Below are 19,646 nucleotides of genomic sequence, written 5' to 3'. Positions count from 1 at the left end.
AAGTTAGGCGTCCCTTACAGTACTTTTCATATTGATAGCACAGACTACAACTATCGGGGAGTCACTTTGCAACAGTGCAAAAATGCAATGATTTGTCGAGAGTGGTCTCCCTTAAGATCATATTTAAAGGCACGTAAAATAGGAGTCCCAAAAGCTCAGCAAGTCAATTGCTTTCACAACTGGCGCTAAAAAGGCTTCCCCATGTTGCCACATTATCAGCTTACTATTTGTAGCAAGAAACGCAACGTGCTACGCGATTTGTGGTGCGTTTTTTGAGTGCCATGTTAGTCGCCCGTCTATACAGCCATCTCTCTCTCTCTCTCTCTCTCTCTCTCTCTCTCTCTCTCTCTCTCTCTCTCTCTCTACATGAGGTTTCTGATTACATTGACAGAGAGGGTGACTGAGGTGCCCAACTGGCAGGGACATGAATTCCATTGTTGTTATATGATGATGATATCGTGTTGATCTCTGTATGCAACGACATTTGGATTCATTACAAAGCTAAGCAAAGGACAGTGGATTGTCTGTAAACCTTGGTAAAACCAAGGTTATGGTGTTTAACACCACACCGCGGTGCATTAGGAGATCAGCACCTACATTCACTTATGGTCAGAAGATTGTGGAGTACACAGATACACTTATCTTGGGGTAGCCTTCTTTGGGCCTAAGTTTTCTTTGAAGAGAGTAGCAGAGACTAGACTGACCAGAGCGTATGAGGCCTTGGGAGGATTGGAGAGGATGTGTTCGCAGGTTCAGTTCTAAGAACCCCGAAGAAAGCTCTAGCTCTTTGATACTTGGTAGCTTCAACTATGCTCTATGGGGTTTAGGTTTGGGGACGCGTTGTGGATCAGGATGGGTGGAGAAGTATGGAGAGGCCCTTGGTATCTATGATCTCTCGGCTGATTAGAGCCAAGGCCTCCGTGCCAGACGAGATCATTAGAGTGGAGTTAGCAACCCCCCCTATGGAGATATAGGCGCTTGCCAGATCGGTCTCCTTTATGCACAGCTTATGGGATACTATCAGAGACATATGCTAGTTTGGCCCTTCAGTCCTCTAGACAATTAGTTTTACATGGGGACGCTAGTATGCACAAATGTTCTCATGGTTCCACATACATGGCTTCAGCATGGACAACTTGCCTCCCTTCCAGTACTCTTGGGCCTTGATGCACCATCGTTGTCTCTTAACAGATGGAGATTACTAGACTCATTCGCCAGGACCTGACCAAGTTGGACACGAGGACGACATGGATATAGCCGACATAAGAGCTGGGCACGAAGATGGCTTTCTATAGAGAGCATCTTCTCCAACTCACAAGGGATGGGTTTGTGATTTGACCCAGCTATATGGATACACATATATCTCATGGGTTACGGTGTGCCATTGGTCAAATATGGACATCTTCATACGAGCTTGAGAATGAGACTAGTAGATTCAGAGGGATAGCAACAACTAACAAGATATGCCGCCTATGCCGTACAGAGCCAGAGACGGAGATGCATTATATATGTCAGTGCATAGTGTATTACGAGATATGGGGTCGCTTCCATTGTCTATTCAAAAAAGGCTTTGGACCCTTCTCCAGAGTCATGAGCTATCACGACCAGAGATGTGTTGGATTATATCTACTTGAGTTACACAGACACATAGATAGTTTACTGAGGAGATTTGGAGAGAGACAATCCCAGAGACAGATTATTGATAGACACCGGACAGATAGAGGTGCAACCACCACTGCAAAGCTCAGCTCATACTCACACCCGCAGTACTCTCATTGACCGAGCATTGGAGCTAGGGAGATTGAGACACCCACGACTGAGGAGAGGAGCTTCACAACATCGACGGAGACTACAACAGAGGATTCGAGCCATAATATCTCGATAGCCAGAGTACAGAAGTGGATGGATTCATCATCCACTGTATCTTTCTCTTGTATTTGGGCACATACCCCACACAATTCCAGCTAGTAGCACCTCTAGATTCAATTTAGTATCTCTTTTTTATACTCAGACATGGTATCACATTCACTATTTTGTAACAAATTCGTCTATAGGTCATTTTGGCTTTTTGAAGACGTTAATATATCATTTCATCTCTCTCTCTCTCTCTCTCTCTCTCTCTCTCTCTCTCTCTCTCTCTCTCTCTCTCTCTAGGTCAATTTGGCCTTTTGAAGACGTTAATATATCATTTCATCCCTCTCTCTCTCTCTCTCTCTCTCTCTCTCTCTCTCTCTCTCTCGCGTTGGATTTAAGGACCCCAATCTAGACTATCGTAGTGAGCTTGGTTGAATGTATGTTTGATGGAGAGATAAGAGAGACCACTAGTCACTAAGATCTTCAGGATGACCCGATGTAAGGACACAATGCCCCATGAGGTCGCTAGAGCGGAACTAGGAGCTACACTAATTATGGTTACATGATTGTCGTCGGAGTTCCTAGAATTTAGTTGCTTGCTTTCTTTTGAGGTCTATAGCAACTACAACTTGTAACTTATCAGCTTTGATCTTTTATGGTATCCTACTTTGCATAATTTAATCGACCATATGATGTTGTGATCTCCCCATGCTTGTTGCCTACCCTTGGTTGCATGCTGAGCATAAATGAGGGCTCATCTTTTGAGTTCTCTCTCTCTCTCTCTCTCTCTCTCACACACACACACACACACACACACACACACACACACACACACACACACACACACACACACACACACATTTATATAGTAGAGGAAGGTTAGGGATAGTGTACAAAAGCGGGCTAAAACACTAAAGTGTTTTTATGTTTCCAAATGCAGGAGATTTTTTTCATGCTGCACCCAATATTGACCATTCACAAGATTTTGTTCGACGAGACATCAAAGAATGGTTGAGATGGCTTCAAACTGACATTGGCTACGATGGATGGCGCTTGGACTTTGCAAGGTTCGTTCTCTCTCTCTCTCTCTCTCACACACACACACACACACACACACACACACACACACACACACACACACACACACTGAGAAACCTTCTTTTAAAATAAACATCCCAAGGGACCAATAATCAATCCTCAAGATGAATATACAAAACATGTTGATCACCATACAAGTGTGATCCCAAAGTCCATAATACAAACAATCAAATACCAAGACTATTTCTTGGTTCTCTCTTAACATTTACATTTTTATCACCTCGACAATTCTCATCAGATTGTGTCATAAGTACAACAAGAGGAATTTCATCTCTGTCTCAACTACATGTAGGTGCAGCATAACTGCTGCAAGGCTCAAAAGCGGCTACGCAACATTAGGAGGTCTCGAGAGGATGTGTTCCTAAGTACAAGTTCAGGAGCCTCACACTAAGCTGTGGTTATTTGACACCTTGGTTACAATTATAAAATCCTATGGAGTGTAAATATGGGGCCCAAGCATAGGACGCATGCGTGATGATTGTTGATCGATGGAGAGACCTTTTAGTCTCCATGACATCCAAGATGATCAAATACAAGGCATCAGTGTCACGTGAGATCATTAGGGCTAAACTAGGGGCTGCACCAAGTGTAGTGGAGGCTCTCACCAGCTCTATGTCCTTCATTCATAGTCTATGGGAGCTCCCTCACCATTGATATGTGCCACTAGCTCTTGAATCCTCCCGACATCTTTTACTTTGAGCCACTAAGAGATTACCAAGATCATCAAGCACGATCTCACTCAATTGGATACCAAGATGACATGGCTTGCATCTTCAAAGGAGTTGAGGACAAAGATAGCCTTCTATTGAGAGCACTTTGTCACAAAGTGATGACGTGGCATGACCATCTGACAGAGAAATGGCCAAGTGGACAAGAGAAACTGAACGGACTAACTTGAATACCTTATGAATCACTGGTCGTGGGGCCCGAAACCCTAAAAGATAGAAGCTTGAACCTTGAAAAGGGATTTCCATAAAATGCACTGACATGTTGACATGGCAAGGCCGTACGGAATTTCCACGATTTGCGTTGCAGGTGCCACATGGCAAGCTGTACGGATTTCCACAAATTACACTGGCTGCTTTTGGGAATCTCCAGCGCTACCTTTTGAGGACCAAAGCTTTTGGGTTAAAGTGCTTTTGAATTAATTGCTTTTGGAGCTCTGCTTTTGGGCATCCCATGTATTGTTTATAAGAGCCCCTGGGGCCTCATTCTACAGAGCATCTAGACGTAGAGTCTGTGAGAAGAGGTCCCTAGGGAGTTGTGCTTTGAAATGATTAATGATAAAGAAATATCGAAAGGGGGGCCAGACTTTGGGGCCAATACCTCCGGGCATGGAACTATGTCGGGCTGTGTCGACACTCTCTCTCTCTCTCTCTCTCTCTCTCTCTATATATATATATATATATATATATAAAGTTCAGTGATTTTGAAGTTTCTGTTCGTGTGTTGCTATTGATTTCTTGCTTGGAGTGTCCAAGCATGTTACAGTGGTATCAGAGCTCAGAAAGATTCTTCTTTTGTGGAGGATCCTTTTTGCAACACATGCATGTTTTTGTGATAGAAGCTTTGTGTCCGGACCCCGGACTTATTAGCCACTCCCACCCTTACTTCATTGCGCATCGGACGCGCTCCCATCTTCATCGCTATGTCTTACAAGGCATAAGCCATGACGAACCCCAGATTACACATGGGTTTTCGTGGAGAATCTGACAGAGATAACACCTCTCAGTGGGCAAGCAAAGAAAAGTTGGACTCTGACGCGGAAAAGAATGAAGATTTGGACTTCTTGGCGGAAAAGTTTGTCAGAGTGGAGTACAAACGTCAACGGCAGGTTGATACATGTGTGAAAAGATTGTTCCAGTACTCCAGAGACCCGAGATTTGCAAAATACATGAAGAATTACCCGATTGATGAATTTTACTCCAGACGGCTAGTTGAAAGGACAAACGAGTGCTAACAAAAAAAAAAAGCGAAACTTGTACTCGCAAAAAGAGCTGGACAGAACTCTTGACTTGTGTAATGAGTACTAACTAAGACATTCTTGAAAGAAGCCCAATGAATAGGACCATCACCAAAAACATGAAAATTCTTCAAATTAAACTTAGCGAAAAACTTAAATCTTTCTTGATACAAATTATGACTACTGCTAGCTTCTGAAAAGAAAGAAGGGTCGAAAAGACATACCTGAGAGTCATCAACATTGCTGGTTGAAGCTGAAGAAGAAGTAAAAGTGTTTTTAATTTCTGTAGTAAGGTCAGTGTTTCAGATCAACGCCCACCTCAAGGCTAACGATTCTAAGGCTAGATTGGTGCTAACCACACCCCTCATTTGTATAGCAGGGTTGCTGCCAAGCAGTGAGGTCCTTAAATAAGGCTGCTTGCTACACTCAAAAGATCATCGACAATAGTGTGCAATCGAGTGTCCGTGATCCCTTGCTAGAATCACTACTCAACCTCTCCTCTCACAAGAGATATTTCATGAAACCACACAAGAAACCCTTGATCCAAGGGACCCAAATTTAGATGTTATTCTTATTTTTTAGGAATTTTAAGAAAAAACCATTATTTATTAAAAACATGCATTCTACAAAGTTTTTTTAATAAAAAAAACGCACACACATAGTCAAAAGCAAAAAACAACAAATAGATAAATCAAGACAAATTAAAAAATAAAAGACATAACACTGAAACAAACCAAAATCAAGACGAAAAGAAGCTCTACACAATAAATCATGACACAACCAAAATCACAAAAAGACCCATTACTTATAAAAAAAGTTTTTTTAAAACGAAGAATAAAAGTAATACACACATCAAATCACATCGACACATGAATATAAGATCGGTAGCTGTTGGGGTATGCACACCCTCCCAATATATCTTCATGAAGCTCAACAGTTGGTCACCACTCGGACGAAAATAAAAAGATTTGCATGTACGCTAGATGACTAAAAAATATACCTTCATAAGTTCAGAATAGTCTGAACTCACGAATTATAAGAGGGAATAAAGCACTCATAAAACTATAAAAGCAAGGGACACAAGAAAAGAAAAGAATCCAAAGCTTCTTGAGATTTCAAAATAGAGCTTAATCCAATCGTGTCCAAGTCAGGGAAGGTAAAGATAGTTATCAACAAATCTTTCTTTCCAACCAAAGGATTTTTCACACTAGGATACTTGGACTTGAGAAATTTGCCTAACAATACTCGAAGTTGAGTACTATGAGACTCTTTTAGCTCCAAATCTTCATACGAGTAGTTCTCAAGGGTATACAAGAGCTTAAATAGGATATTGTCAAGTTTGGATCTTTGCTCTTTGTAGGTTTGTAGTAGTATTCATTTTTTGATTTTGTATTCAGCTTACCCGAGGACTTCAGAATGTGTTCCTTTAGAAGCTGTTGTGTGAAGTTTGATTTCTAGGATTAAGTTTCTAAGATGTCTTATCCTTTTCTGCTTGAAGTTGAGTACTTATTTTAAGCCAAGTAAGTTGCGTCAACTTATTTTATGCATGCCTTTTCTAAAAACTTTTTTAAGTTAATATGTTTTGTTTTATCTAGTTTTTTTTCGTAGCAAACAAAGTGATTTAAATGGTTTGTTTGTTTGTTTTTGTTCTTGTTTTCTCTTTTCTTTTCTTGTGTCCTTACTTTTATAGTTTTATGAGTGCATTATTCCCTCTTATAATTCGTGAGTTCAGACTATTCTGAACTTATGAAGGTATATAGAACTCTTAAAAAGAAGATGAACCAGAGAACCACGAGAAGATAAGCCAGAGAGTTACAGAGCAACAGCCGAGCGTGAAAGAAAAGAAAAGATGAAAGCAGGATTGGTATCAAATTTTTGTGGGGAACGCCAAACCTGACCAATTGAACGAAAGTATTGAACTTTGCAAAGCATGGGGCGAGTGCTAGACCAGGAAGCTCTTACCTTCTTTGATGGAGAAGCCAAGGCCAACTTCATTTCAACTGAATTAGCGGCTTGACTTGAAATTACACCCGAGGAAATGGGGCCACTGGCCGAAGTTGTTCTAGAGGCACCCGGATGGGATGTTGCCATTACACCTGTCATTAGCAAACTACGTTTGTATTGTTAGGGGTATTTAGGGCATGAGGACTTTTACATCATGCCTTTGGAAGGATGTGACGTCCTCCGAGGAATCCCTTGGTTCCCCAAGAACAGTGTCGTGGTCAATTATAGGGCAAGGAAGGACATCTTGAAGAACGAGAAGGGCAAAGAGATTGTACTTGATGTAAAACCGAAAGGCGAGTCCGTCCCACTCGATAAAATCCAGTCTTTTTGTTTATTCGATTTTCTTGAAAGAATCGAATGATGATTGAAGGTCGAATATGCTAGACCTCGAAAAAAAAATGACAAGATTTTTTGCAAGCTCATGCTCACTGTTTCTCTAAGGGCTTACTAGGCGAGTTGCCTATTTCACGTCCTGAAGATCACACAATTGATTTGATTCCCAGTAGTACATCACCGAACCGGCCACATTAGAGTTAGCTGAGCCCAAAATGAAGAAATAATGAACCCAAACAAATTTCCCATTCTGCGGATCGATGATAAACTCGATAGACTTAAGAGTTCTACTTGCTTTAGCCAAATTGATCCGAAGAGTGGTTATCATCAGATTCAAATTGCTTCTAGAGACGTCTACAAGACAGCTTTCAAGACGACTTTTGAGTTTGTATGAATACGTGGTGGATGCCATTTGGCCATACAAATGCTCCAACTACATTCAACCGCATGATGGATAGGATTTTCAGAGAGTACCGATCGCTTTCTGGGCTTGTGCTCATATTATTGGTGGTTCATTCAAAAATTTGCAGAGATAACTTCTCCTTTGCATGTACTGACTCAGAAAGAGGTTCCTTTTACTTGGGGCCCAATAGAGATTGTAGCCTTTCAGACTCTCAAGGAAAAGTTGACTACTGGACCAGTGTTGGCCTTGCCAGACTTGCAAAAGCCATTTGAAGTTTACTGTGATGCTTGTGGTCATAGTCTGGGAGCAGTCTTGATACAAGAAGGCCATGTCATAGCTTACGAGAGCCAGATTTATGAGAAAGAGCTTTTGGCAATTATCCATGCTCTTACGTAGTGGCGACACTATCTACTCGGAGCTGACTTTACCGTCTTCACAAATCATTAGAGTTTACGCTACTTCTTGTCGCAGAAGAAGTTTTCAAAGAAGTAGATGTGGTGGACTAACTTTCCCAATAGTCCATGTTCAGGGACAGAAAGAATTTAGTGGTAGATGCGTGTCTAGAAGCCCTTGGTTCTGGCTATTTTCCGTGATACAAGCTTTGAAGATATGATTGATCAGTACGCCATCGATCCTGATTTTGTAGAAATCTTTCACATACAGCATCGGGAGCCAGTTACAAGCTATAAACTTTACGGTTCCTGCAACAGTTCAATACCATCTATGCCTTGGGGAACTACACTGAAGAATCAAAGATCTCTTGCACCACCTCTTTTCTCAAAGATGTGGTATGCAGTGGTGGAGTTCTATAGCTACGAAGCTACACTCCAAGGACTTGGCAAGCTTTCAAGATTTTTTTTTTGCCTGGAATTACGTGACATCCTTCTGTGAAGTGCAGCTGCTAACAGAGTGGGGCAACCTGAAAATGCTTGCCGCAAAAACAATGGAAGTCTACAGTCCGAGCATTCTTAGACATCTACCTTCAAGTGTCTCTCTTCAAGCTGATAACCTTGGAGGACCAGTGTGAACACTATATCTTTGGACTGCCATCACCGCTATAGAAATGTTGTTTGTCAAAGCAAGTTTTTGCTATGGAAGAGTTTATAAAATATGCTGCGATCGACTACAACCTTATAACCATAACTTCGAAAGCAAGTCCTTTTTCGAGTTTGACTGATCGAGATCCACCTAGATTAATTTTAAGTTTGCTTTCTCTTCAGACGCTGTTAAACTTTGTCTGAGAATACTATTTGAAATAGAATTTGTCTGTTTTGAACTTGTCTTGGTGCCAATTGAGAAATCTTTGATTCTGGTCTTGATGTCGGTTTCATTTGGAATTTTGCTTGTGAATAACTCATGGCTCGAACATTGGTATGAGAGAAGTATTCAAGAGAAAATGTGAGTGAATGATCTGAATAACTCATGGCTTGGACATTGGTATGGGAGGAGTACTTAACAAAAGTTGTGATCTGAATAGCTCATGGCTCGGGTCTTGATCTTGGGAGGAGTATTCATGTGGATGGGTAATTAGCAAACCTCTAAACGACGCAAGCTGCTGTTTGGGGAGCGTATAGTTGTAAACAGAACCTCCAAACGACGTGGATACGGTCTAGGGAGCATTTGGTTGTAACAGGCCTTTAAATCTCATGGCCCAAAACCTCGGTTCTCGGGGGGAGTATTCATGGGGAAAGTGTGGCCTTTCAATTTCTCATGGCCTAGAACCTCGGTTCTCAGGGGGAGTAGTCATCGGCGAGTTTATGCCTTCATATCCTGTACTTGCATCTGTAATCATTTGTGTTGCATCGTGATGTGCCAACCATATCTGCTCCATATAGGGTAAGATTGCCTTGGGTATGTAATATTAGTGCATTGAGACACCCCTTAAAAGATCAAAGCGGTTTAGGTGTGATGGCTAACGTTGCTTCATCGGTATATCAAGAGCTCCAATACGAAATGAGAAAAGTGATTGACCCTCGGGATGACCCTCAAAATGACCCTCGAAGTTTTGAGCTAACTTGGATGATTTTTTGCAAGTCTAATCACGGACGATTACTTTTCTTTCAAGGGCGAGTATGTCACAAACTGCTAACGTGGCGATCACCAAAGATCCTACCAACTTGTGAGCATGGTCGAGAAGTATAGTAACAGGGAACGGGTGGAACGGCCCCTTGCCGTATCGAAACGACGTTCTAGCCAGCTCAGATTGCCGAAACGGTGTCGGGAACACCGAAACGTCCTAGGGTCGGAATGTAACAGGGGAACGATCGGAACGGCCAGTCAGAACGTGCGGAACAGGCGGGCAAATTTGGAAAAAATGTCCGTTTTTAAAAATTTGAAGATGAGCCGTTTTGTGAGAAGAGTGGGAGAGTTGAGGGGGTATATGGTACTACCGCTCAACACCCTCTTGAGTGGTGCTGATGAAGAAATCCCTATGCTCTCTCTGAGTTGGCACTTTGTGTGTCGACTTTTTGCTCCTCAAGAGTCTCTCGAAACTGGCGTATCTCTTGAAGAAAGAGCCCTGGTGCGTGTAGTCCGTGATCCGAAAAAGTGGTCGAAACTCCACTTTATAGAGAGAGTAGAATCGTCCTCGGATCTCATAATAAGCAGTGCAATGGCATATGTAATGTTCCTTTGTCTCAAGCTCTTGCTGACAAATTTGACTTATCCGCTTTTCTTGAGGTGTACCTTTGTATCTTCTAGTCTCTATTTGTAGCTGATGTGATGAGGTGTCTGAGAGAGAGAATTCACACGAGACAAAGTGGTGGGGTTCCACTCCCTGACAGCACTAGTCCCAAACTGTTACAAGACTTGGACACCCCAAGTCGTAAATCTGGCACGACACACGAGAGAATCACTGAAAATACTTCACAATTTTATCACACTTTTAAAACAGAGTCAACATGTCCCAAGACGGGCACCACGTGCCAATAGAAAAGAACAGACTGAACAGACTTTTAGCACTTCAATAACAACTGAACTGAAAGAGAGAGATGACATGCGACACAGAGTGGCAGAATTCCACCCCAGAGAGTATTGGCCCCAAACCTTGGCACCCCTTTTGGTATTTCTTTATATTGTGACGGGCACCGCGTGCCAATAGAAAAGAACAGACTGAACAGACTTTTAGCGCTTCAATAACAACTGAACTGAAAGAGAGAGACGACACGTGACACGGAGTGGCGGAATTCCACCCCAAAGAGTATTGGCCCCAAACCTTGGCGCCCCTTTCGGTATTTCTTTATATTGCATCAACTCAGTACAAGCCGATACTCCAGACTCTACACCTTCTCCAAGAAGCATGCCAGAGAATGAGTCCTAACCTCATATTTAAAGGCCCTAGGCCCCAAAAGCAGTTTATAGGAAAAAGCTTTCGAACTCAAAAGATTATGGTCCAAAAGCAAAGCCAAAAAGCTGCCAGCGTAATTGACACGTCAGCATTTTGTGACACAACACGCCCTAGCATAGTTCCGTGCCTAGAGGTATTGGCCCCAAAATCTGGCGCCCCTTTAGTTCTGCTCTTTTTAGGGTTTAGGCTTCTCGACAAAGTTACTTGGAACGGGAACGGGGGGCTTTGGAACGGGGAGGGGGAGACCGGAACGGGAACGCCGGAACGGTCCACAAAAAAACACTGAAATCAACCTCAAAACAGCCTATAAGTTAATAAACAACTATAAGGCAAGCTTCTAACATCTAGTTGCACAATTAGAATCATGTTTAGGCGTGTTTCAACATGTCGCTTGTTCGCCTTAGTGGTTGTGGATGTAAATTGTAATGAGACACCTTATAACATACTAAGCGCATCACAAATAACATCATCTAGGAGGTACAAAGATCGAAGAGTTCAATAGACCAAACAATGGAGCAAAAAGACTATGACTATACGTTCAAGCGTGGCTTATAAAGTTAAAAGGCCAACCAAGGTGCTACAAAAAGGTGAGCACTGAGAACTCAAAGAAAAGATAGGAGTCGAGTCTCAAGAGTCAATACTAGCCACTAGGGACTCAAGAGCTCAATACATAGAGGCCAAAATGGAAACATGTCAAGGCTCAAGGACCACAAGAGCCACTAGCCTGCTAGTCTGTAGTGGTGGCGTGGCGATCATTGATGTCATTCCAATCCTCATCTGCAACAAGCTTGTCCGCATCATCCACCTCATGCAAAACTTCTGTAGATCCACTTGCCTCCCCAAGTACCTCAGCCTTTGTCTCCATCTCCCACTGTAGAAAGGGATCTGATACTTTGGATGCAGACTTGCAAAGCATACGCAAGTTTGCCTCACAAATACAAGATCATTTTCTTTCTCCACGGCAAGTCAGTTTCTCTTCCTGGATGCAACGTGGCTGTAAACACTCCACAATTGCTCCAAGCAAGAGGAGCTAACCGCTTGGCTAAGGATGCAGATAGCGAGCCGCTGAAGCTCTCTACCATCTAAGCCATAGTCCTACCACCACAAAACTGAGGAGATCTTGGTGCAATCAACTTGGGCATCGGCAAGCCCATATGATCCTCACATATCCCTGTACATAGCAAGCTGATCCTTGATTTTGCGGCGTTCTTCTCGATCAGGATGAAACATGCTCAAGACCTCATTCCATTGCTTGTTCACCTCCCCATCATGCTCATGTCTTGCACCTTGAAACTCTTGATCCAACACAAAAGCCGCACTATGGAGAGGGGAAGCATAGGAGTCCCATCTGCTCTGACAAAGTTGGCTAATCTCCTCAAACCTGTTTGTATCTGGCTCAAGTGTTTGGACGGCCTCCACCATGCGATCCATGGCCTCATAAACCTTGCCAATGCAAGGTTGCATGCCATCAACTACTCGAAGCAAGTGGAGTACTAGGTTGCACCATTTTGTCTCAATGACTCCCAAAATTGAAGATTCTCTGACTTGTCTGCACATAAGATCCCTGCGACTGAACTTGCATTGGATGAAGAAGTGTACTCCGTACTGATGAGGGTCTGCCGCGCTGCACTTTGACATTCGCATAGGCGATGAACCATTAGGTAGTTGTAAGCAAAGCGGCTCTCACAATACTTCAAGAGAACCTTGCTCCCTACCGCTTCGAAGAAGATTGTGATTGTTGATGAAGGACACTAGCTTGGACGCATTTGTAATGAGTGGCTCTATCCAAGGTAGGCGCCTTATATCCTTCAAAAGGTTGTTAAGGCAATGTGCCATACAAAATGACACTTTGATGTAGGAATACATACCCTCCAAAATGGCGCCGACTGCCCTGTTTGATGAGTCCCCATCCCTAACAAGCTCCAACATTACCTCTAGGCCAATGATCTCTATGGTGGACGCCCTCTCCTGCAAGCACATCGGCAAATTTCCCTATTTCTGTGGCATCATGTGAGTGGGCAAAGTACATCTCTCCCTTGCAATAAGCCACAATCCCATGGATGGATCTCCTCCTGGTGTCGTTCCATCCATCTGCAATGAGTGTCACTCCATACTTGGCCTATTGTCGCTTCATGTTTGCGCTCCCATCTCCACAACGGCCTTCTCTCTATCAAGACGAGTAGTACGGAAGGCCTCTGAAGTCGGTGGCATATACGTATTCCCTAATCCTTGTGCACATGGCCTTGAAGTAGTCTGATCTATATATGTCACAAAGGTTGTAAGAAGAAGGTAAGACTCAAGAGTCAAGAGTCAAGACAATGTTGAATGGACAATGGATATACTAGTTACGAACATATTATGTATGAGAACTTGGAACTTACCGAGCCTTGAGCTTTATGAAAGGGATATGGTCGTGATAAAAGAAGCGGGCAACGGAGGCATCCACATCCTCCTCTTTTTTTTGGATCCCATGACGCATCTAGAGTTCGTTGACGATGAATGGGAAGAGAGGGTGAAGTCGTTTGAAATGACGTTTGAGCCGCCACACTACTATCTCCAACGAAAGCTTGCGAATGAGTGGTAGAAGAAGGAAAAACCAAGTGATTGGGGTCAATGGCTTGCCGCTTGGGTCAATCATTTGCTTTGGCTCTCATAATGGCATCCTTGATCTCAAGCTCCTTCTTGCCGGCCGTCACATCCTTGCAATGCCTCACTTCCTCCCCCACTATGAAGGAGGTGTGCTCGAACCTTGCTTGTCCCGGATTTGCGTTCGAAGCCACATGATTTGCACGTCCATGATCTTGCACCGCCGTCTTTGCCCAAGACTTCGGAATGCACCTCACCCCACCATGAAGTCTCATCCTTCTTGCCCCTCTTAACACTAGAGGGACCTTCATGTGATGCGGAAGCTTGTGCCATATTGATGGCACTTGAGGCTTGAGCCTTGAGACTTGAAACTCGAGAGAGGGATGTCTGATGGAGGGATGGAGCTTGAGAGAGAGGGATGGAGCTTGAGAGCTTGTGGCTTCAAGCTTGAGAGGGAGGGTGAGAGTGGCTTCAAGCTTGAGAGAGGGTGAGAGTGGCTTCAACCTCCCCCAAACGGCCGGTATATTGCTCAAGCAGTCTAGCTTGGTCATTCGAGACGCTCGAGGCCTCAGAAATCTATGCATAGGCAACGTGCACACATGAAGATATAGGGTATCATTGCTCGAGACCGGGTGAGACCTCCCTGAGCTTTTCACCATGGAGGAGATTGATCCTATGCTGGAGTGGTCTATGCAAGAGTTCATGGGATGACTCATCATTTTTGCCCCCCTATTAGTGTGTGCTCATTCCCATACCTCCATTCTACAATTTGTAGCATGAGATTGTATCCTTCTTGCCTACCAGCATCATTACCTTTCCTACTTGGATTGTTTTAGGATCTAGGATGTTTCCTTTTATGCTTTACCTCAAATCATTGTATCACATCTGATACGGTTGTAACCATTGGTCTCAATAGGTCAATTTGGCCTTTTGAAGATGCTTACATAGCATTTCATTTCATTTCATCTCTCTCTCTCTCTCTCTCTCTCTCTCCACTTTGGACCATATTCTTACACTCAGAGCCAGTATTGAGGAGGGTCGGGCACATGGGAGACGGATGTATTGTTGCTTTGTGGACTTCCGCAAGGCATTTGACACAGTGCCGAGGGCCAGATTGATGCGCAGGCTACTGAAGTTGGGAGTACCCACAGAGATCATATGGGGGATCATGGCTTTATACGGCTCAATGGTGGCTGGCCAGGTACGCATTCTTGAGGGGATTTCTGACATTGTTCATTCCACTATTGGAGTGAAACAGGGGTGTCCTTTGTCCCCTACACTTTTTGGTATGTATGTAGATGAGGTCTTTGACTACATTGACAGAGAGGGCGACAGAGGCGCTCAGCTAGCAGGGACATGGATCCCTTTATTATTATATGCTGATGATATTGTGTTGATATCAGACTCACCAGAGGGCATGCAGAGACAGTTGGATGCATTGCACAGCTTTGTAGAGGATAGTGGATTGTCTGTGAACCTTGGTAAAACCAAGGTTATGGTGTTTAACACCACACCACAGTGGGTCAAGAGATCGGCACCTACACTCGTACATGGTCAGGACACTGTGGAGTACACAGATGAATATACATATCTGGGGGTGGTATTCACAGGACCGAGGTTTACTCTGAAGAGAGCAGCAGAGACTAGACTGTCCAGAGCCTATGCGGCATTGGGAGGGCTAGAGAGGATGTGTTCGCAGGTTCAGTTTCAAGAACCACGAACAAAGCTATGGCTCCTTGATACTTTGGTTGCTTCAGCTATGCTTTATGGGGTCCAGGTTTGGGGACCATCTGTGAATCATGACAGTTGGAGTAGCATGGAGAGACCCTTGGTATTTATGATATCCCGGATGATTAGAGCCAAGGCCTCCGTACCACATGCGATTATTCAAGCAGAGGTAGCGGCCCCTCCTATAGAGATTGAGGCTCTTACCAGATTAGTGTCCTTTATGCACAGTCTATGGGATACACATAGAGGCAGATATACTAGATTGGCTCTTGAGTCCTCTAGACAATTAGCGATGCAGGGAGACGCATCATGTTGGTATGCGCAGACGACCTCATGGTTTCAGAGGCATGGTTTCAACATGGATAGATTGCCTCCTTTTCAGTATTCCCTGGATGCACCCTCCCTGCCACTCACACGGATGGAGATCACTAGACTCATTCGTCAGGATCTTATACAGTTGGAAACCAGGAGGACATGGGTAGAGCCAATGCAAGAGTTGGGCACGAAGATGGCTTTCTACAAAGAGCATCTTCTCCAACTTTCGGGAGATGGGTTTGTGATTCGTCCGAGCTACATGGACACTCATTTGTCTCATGGTCTGCGATGTGCTATTGGTCAGATTCGCACATCCTCACACCAGCTGGAGATTGAAACGGGTAGATTCAGAGGGATACCACCGAAGTCTAGGATATGCCAACTATGCGATAGGGAGCCAAAGACGGAGCTACACTACATATGCCATTGCACTGTGTATTATGAGATACGAGGGCGCTTCCATTGCTTATTCAGGGAGGGTTTTGGACCCCTAGATAGAGTCATGAGGTATCAGGATCAGAGATGCCTTGGCTTATATCTACTTGAGCTACACCGACATAGAGATAGTCTGCTGAGGAGACATGGAGTACGACAGTCACAGAGACAGATCACAGACTTCTTTGGATCGAGGGAGCCAAGAGACCAACCACCAGCACAGGGTTGTACCCACATTCATACCAGAGGCACCCTCATTGACAGGGTGACTGAGCTCAGGAGATCAAGACGACCACGACCGAGACACAGGAGCACACTCCATCGATGGAGACTCCAACAGACGATCAGAGGCATTCTAGCATGACACCGAGAGTGTCATTGAGGGCCTATTCTACATTTTCACATTTCACATTTCACACTTCATTTTCAGTTTTCATTTTTTACATTCAGTACTTTTTGTACTTGTACTTCAGACATTGTATTAGATTCACCACTTTGTATCTGATGGTCTCATAGGTCATTTTGGCCTTTTGAAGACGTTAATATATCATTTCATTCTCTGTGTGTGTGTGTGTGTGTGTGTGTGTGTGTGTGTGTGTGTGTGCACGCGCGCGTGTTTGCAAAATGCCTCCTAGGTGATCTTCAAGTTTGGGTATCAATAATGCTTTCTAGCCTGTACAGCAGTTACTGACTGGTTTCCTGATCACAGAGGGTTTTGGGGTGGCTATGTAAAAGAGTATATTGAAGCTACAAATCCTGTCTTTGCTATTGGGGAATACTGGGACAGTCTCGCATATGAGGGTGGAAATTGCTCTTATAATCAAGGTAAGCACGGTGAATATACCTAAAGCACACAAATTGAAGGAAATGCCCTCTTTAAGGGCTCACAATGTTGATGGCTTATGTACTACAGATGGTCACAGGCAAAGAATAGTCAACTGGCTCAATGCAACTGGAGGAACATCTTCCGCTTTTGATGTGACAACCAAGGTATCCCTATTACTTTACCTTTTCTCCATGACATATTGTGAGGGATGCTTCGTCTAACCTATGCGGCAGTAAATTCACAGGGTATCTTACATTCTGCTCTGCATAATGAATATTGGAGATTGATTGACCCTCAAGGAAAACCCCCCGGAGTTATGGGATGGTGGCCGTCACGAGCGGTTACATTTTTGGAAAACCACGACACTGGCTCCACACAGGTGACACCCTGTCTTCTTCTTTATGCAATTACAACAGTTTGAATGTCTATCAGAGTCAGCATGTGCTGTCTTGCTTCTTTAATTGGATCAAAGTTCCGATATATGCTTGATCATGACAATTCTCCCTCGACACTAATACTGCCCTACTAATGGATTCATCAGCATATGGAAAGCCCACCACTTTGGCACAAACAGGAAGTTTGACTCTCATGTATACTTATACAATTTAATGAACCTGTGCTATTCTTTTCTTTCCTAAGTTCTCTAGATAATGTCTCGCTGTCTGCTGGCCGGCTTAGCTATCAAAGGCCACAACTTTGCCATGATGAATGCTAGCATTGATATTGCATACTTTCAAGGCGTCTCCACCTTCAGACAATTTTCTATGATGAATGCTAACACTGACATTGCAATAGGCCATACCGCGGGGTGGATGCGGAAGTCTCTGGTTTCGCTATTTTGACGATTGCACAAACATAATTTTTGCAGTCTGTTGTTTCTCTGTTTCACTAATACCCGAAAGTAACATTTTTTCCCCACCAGGGACATTGGCCCTTTCCTCGTGAGAAGCTTATGCAAGGATATGCCTACATTTTGACTCATCCTGGCACGGTACTATTTCAAATCAGAACTGCAAGATTATGTTCGAAGTATTCTATCATTAAACATCAGGACATGACCACTTACTCCATCTGATGCATTGTGCAGCCTGTTATCTTTTATGATCACTTCTACGACTTTGGCCTGCATGACCCTATAGCAGAGCTGATTGCAGTTCGAAAGCGCACAGGGGTGCACTGCCGAAGTGCTGTAAAGATTTATAAAGCAACCAACCAAGGTTATGTTGCCCAAGTGGGACAAAACCTCGTCATGAAATTGGGTCATTTAGATTGGAATCCCTCCAAGCAAAATAATTTGGAAGGAAAATGGCAACGATGTTTAGACAAAGGTTCTGACTATCAAATATGGGAAAGGCAGTAGAGCTTTGAGGTCAGCTATTTACGTCCAAATGTGGAAAAGACATTAAAGCTTTGAGGTCAGCTATTCACGACGTGATTCACAAAGAAGTAAATACAGAGAAGCTGGTTTTTTTCTGCTTCTCTAATTTCATATACAGGGAATTCATTTCCCATGACTATCGATCTGTATATGTGTATTATACTGACAAGTTTAAGTGCTCTTCACATGTCAGACATATCCCATGAAGGATTCACAGTTTGTATTTACAGGCAGGAAAATGAATATATCACAAAGTAAAGTATGCTTTTGTAAATAAACTTTTCAAATGCCTTGGCGCTTGAGATCTTCATCCTAAGAAGTGTCTTCTGTGAAAGAAATTAACAAATTTATTCACTCACAGACGGATCTGGCTAAAGAAGGTAACAAGTAGAGCAAAATGGGTCAGTCTTGTTACAAATGTATTCATCTTCCTCTATTGTGGTTTGAGTCCAGTCATCGAATAATCCACCAATTCTCATAGTCTTTTGGAAACGACTCCCAGATATTTGTAGGACTCTACATACTCAACTACTTCGTGACAATATGTAAATATTTGCGCTACTTCCCTCATCTGTTGTGCTGTTGTGTCAAATATCATCATCTTGCTCTTGCCAAGGTTCACATTCAACTCTATTGCATGCGAAGGGCAATGCATCCAATTCTCTGTGCAGACCCCTCTGACGAGTAAGCAATGAAAACATTATCGTTCACATAAAACAACAAGGATATCTAAGTGCCTAATAATTATCAATATAGTCGGCTTCATCATCAATGTACAAACCGAAAGTGTAGGTGAGAGGGGACATCCCTGCTTCACTCCAACTGTGGAGTGAACCATCTCTGATAGACCCTCTGCCATCTGGCACATCCGCTCTACCTGTCACTCTCTCATTAAGTGCTAAGCTACCCCATGTCATCTCACTCGAACACCCAAATTATACAATCTATGCATTAATCTCATACTAGGTACGTTATCCAAAGCTTTGTGGAAATCCACAAAGCAGCAACAGATATGACGTCCAAACTCCTTGTGCTCAACCCTCCTCAATAATAGCTCAAAGTGTAAATATATGATCAAGCATAACGAATCCTCTCCTGAACCCTGCATGTACCAGTTCAAAGGTCAATGAATCCTCTCTTCCAATCCTATACATAGCAGAGGTGTTCTCTTGGGTTCCTTCTCGTAAATCAGCCCTGTCTACGATGTTCGTAGGCTGAAAACAGAGAAAAACAGCAACTTGTTGCGATGGAACAATCTCCATAGGCACTTCTTCGCGATGGAACTTGCCTACTTGGTCTTGGCGACATCTAGTGCACTTGGGACAGCCACGGGAGTCATCGGCGGCATCGTCTTGGCGGCTGAAATCCATAACAGTT

General features: G+C 43.4%; 1 protein-coding gene across 1 annotated transcript in view; it reads left to right on the top strand.

Annotated features, from left to right (window-relative positions):
* Positions 1-18,585, top strand: part of LOC147434827 (uncharacterized) — a 35,484-nt gene extending 16,899 nt beyond the window's left edge. The window contains exons 10-15 of the mRNA XM_086491240.1: positions 2,795-2,921; positions 16,775-16,890; positions 16,979-17,055; positions 17,136-17,270; positions 17,814-17,882; positions 17,979-18,585. Of these exons, the coding sequence (XP_086347366.1) occupies positions 2,795-2,921; positions 16,775-16,890; positions 16,979-17,055; positions 17,136-17,270; positions 17,814-17,882; positions 17,979-18,251 (797 nt within the window). The 3' untranslated portion in view covers positions 18,252-18,585. The remainder of the gene's footprint in view (positions 1-2,794; positions 2,922-16,774; positions 16,891-16,978; positions 17,056-17,135; positions 17,271-17,813; positions 17,883-17,978) is intronic.
* The last annotated feature ends 1,061 nt before the right edge of the window (positions 18,586-19,646 follow it).

This window comes from Adiantum capillus-veneris, chromosome 19 (assembly GCF_014529385.1).
Source record: "Adiantum capillus-veneris isolate H3 chromosome 19, ASM1452938v2, whole genome shotgun sequence".
NCBI lineage: Eukaryota > Viridiplantae > Streptophyta > Polypodiopsida > Polypodiales > Pteridaceae > Adiantum > Adiantum capillus-veneris.
The sequence above is the reverse complement of the archived record's forward strand: the minus strand, read 5'-3'. Positions and strand labels throughout refer to the sequence as shown.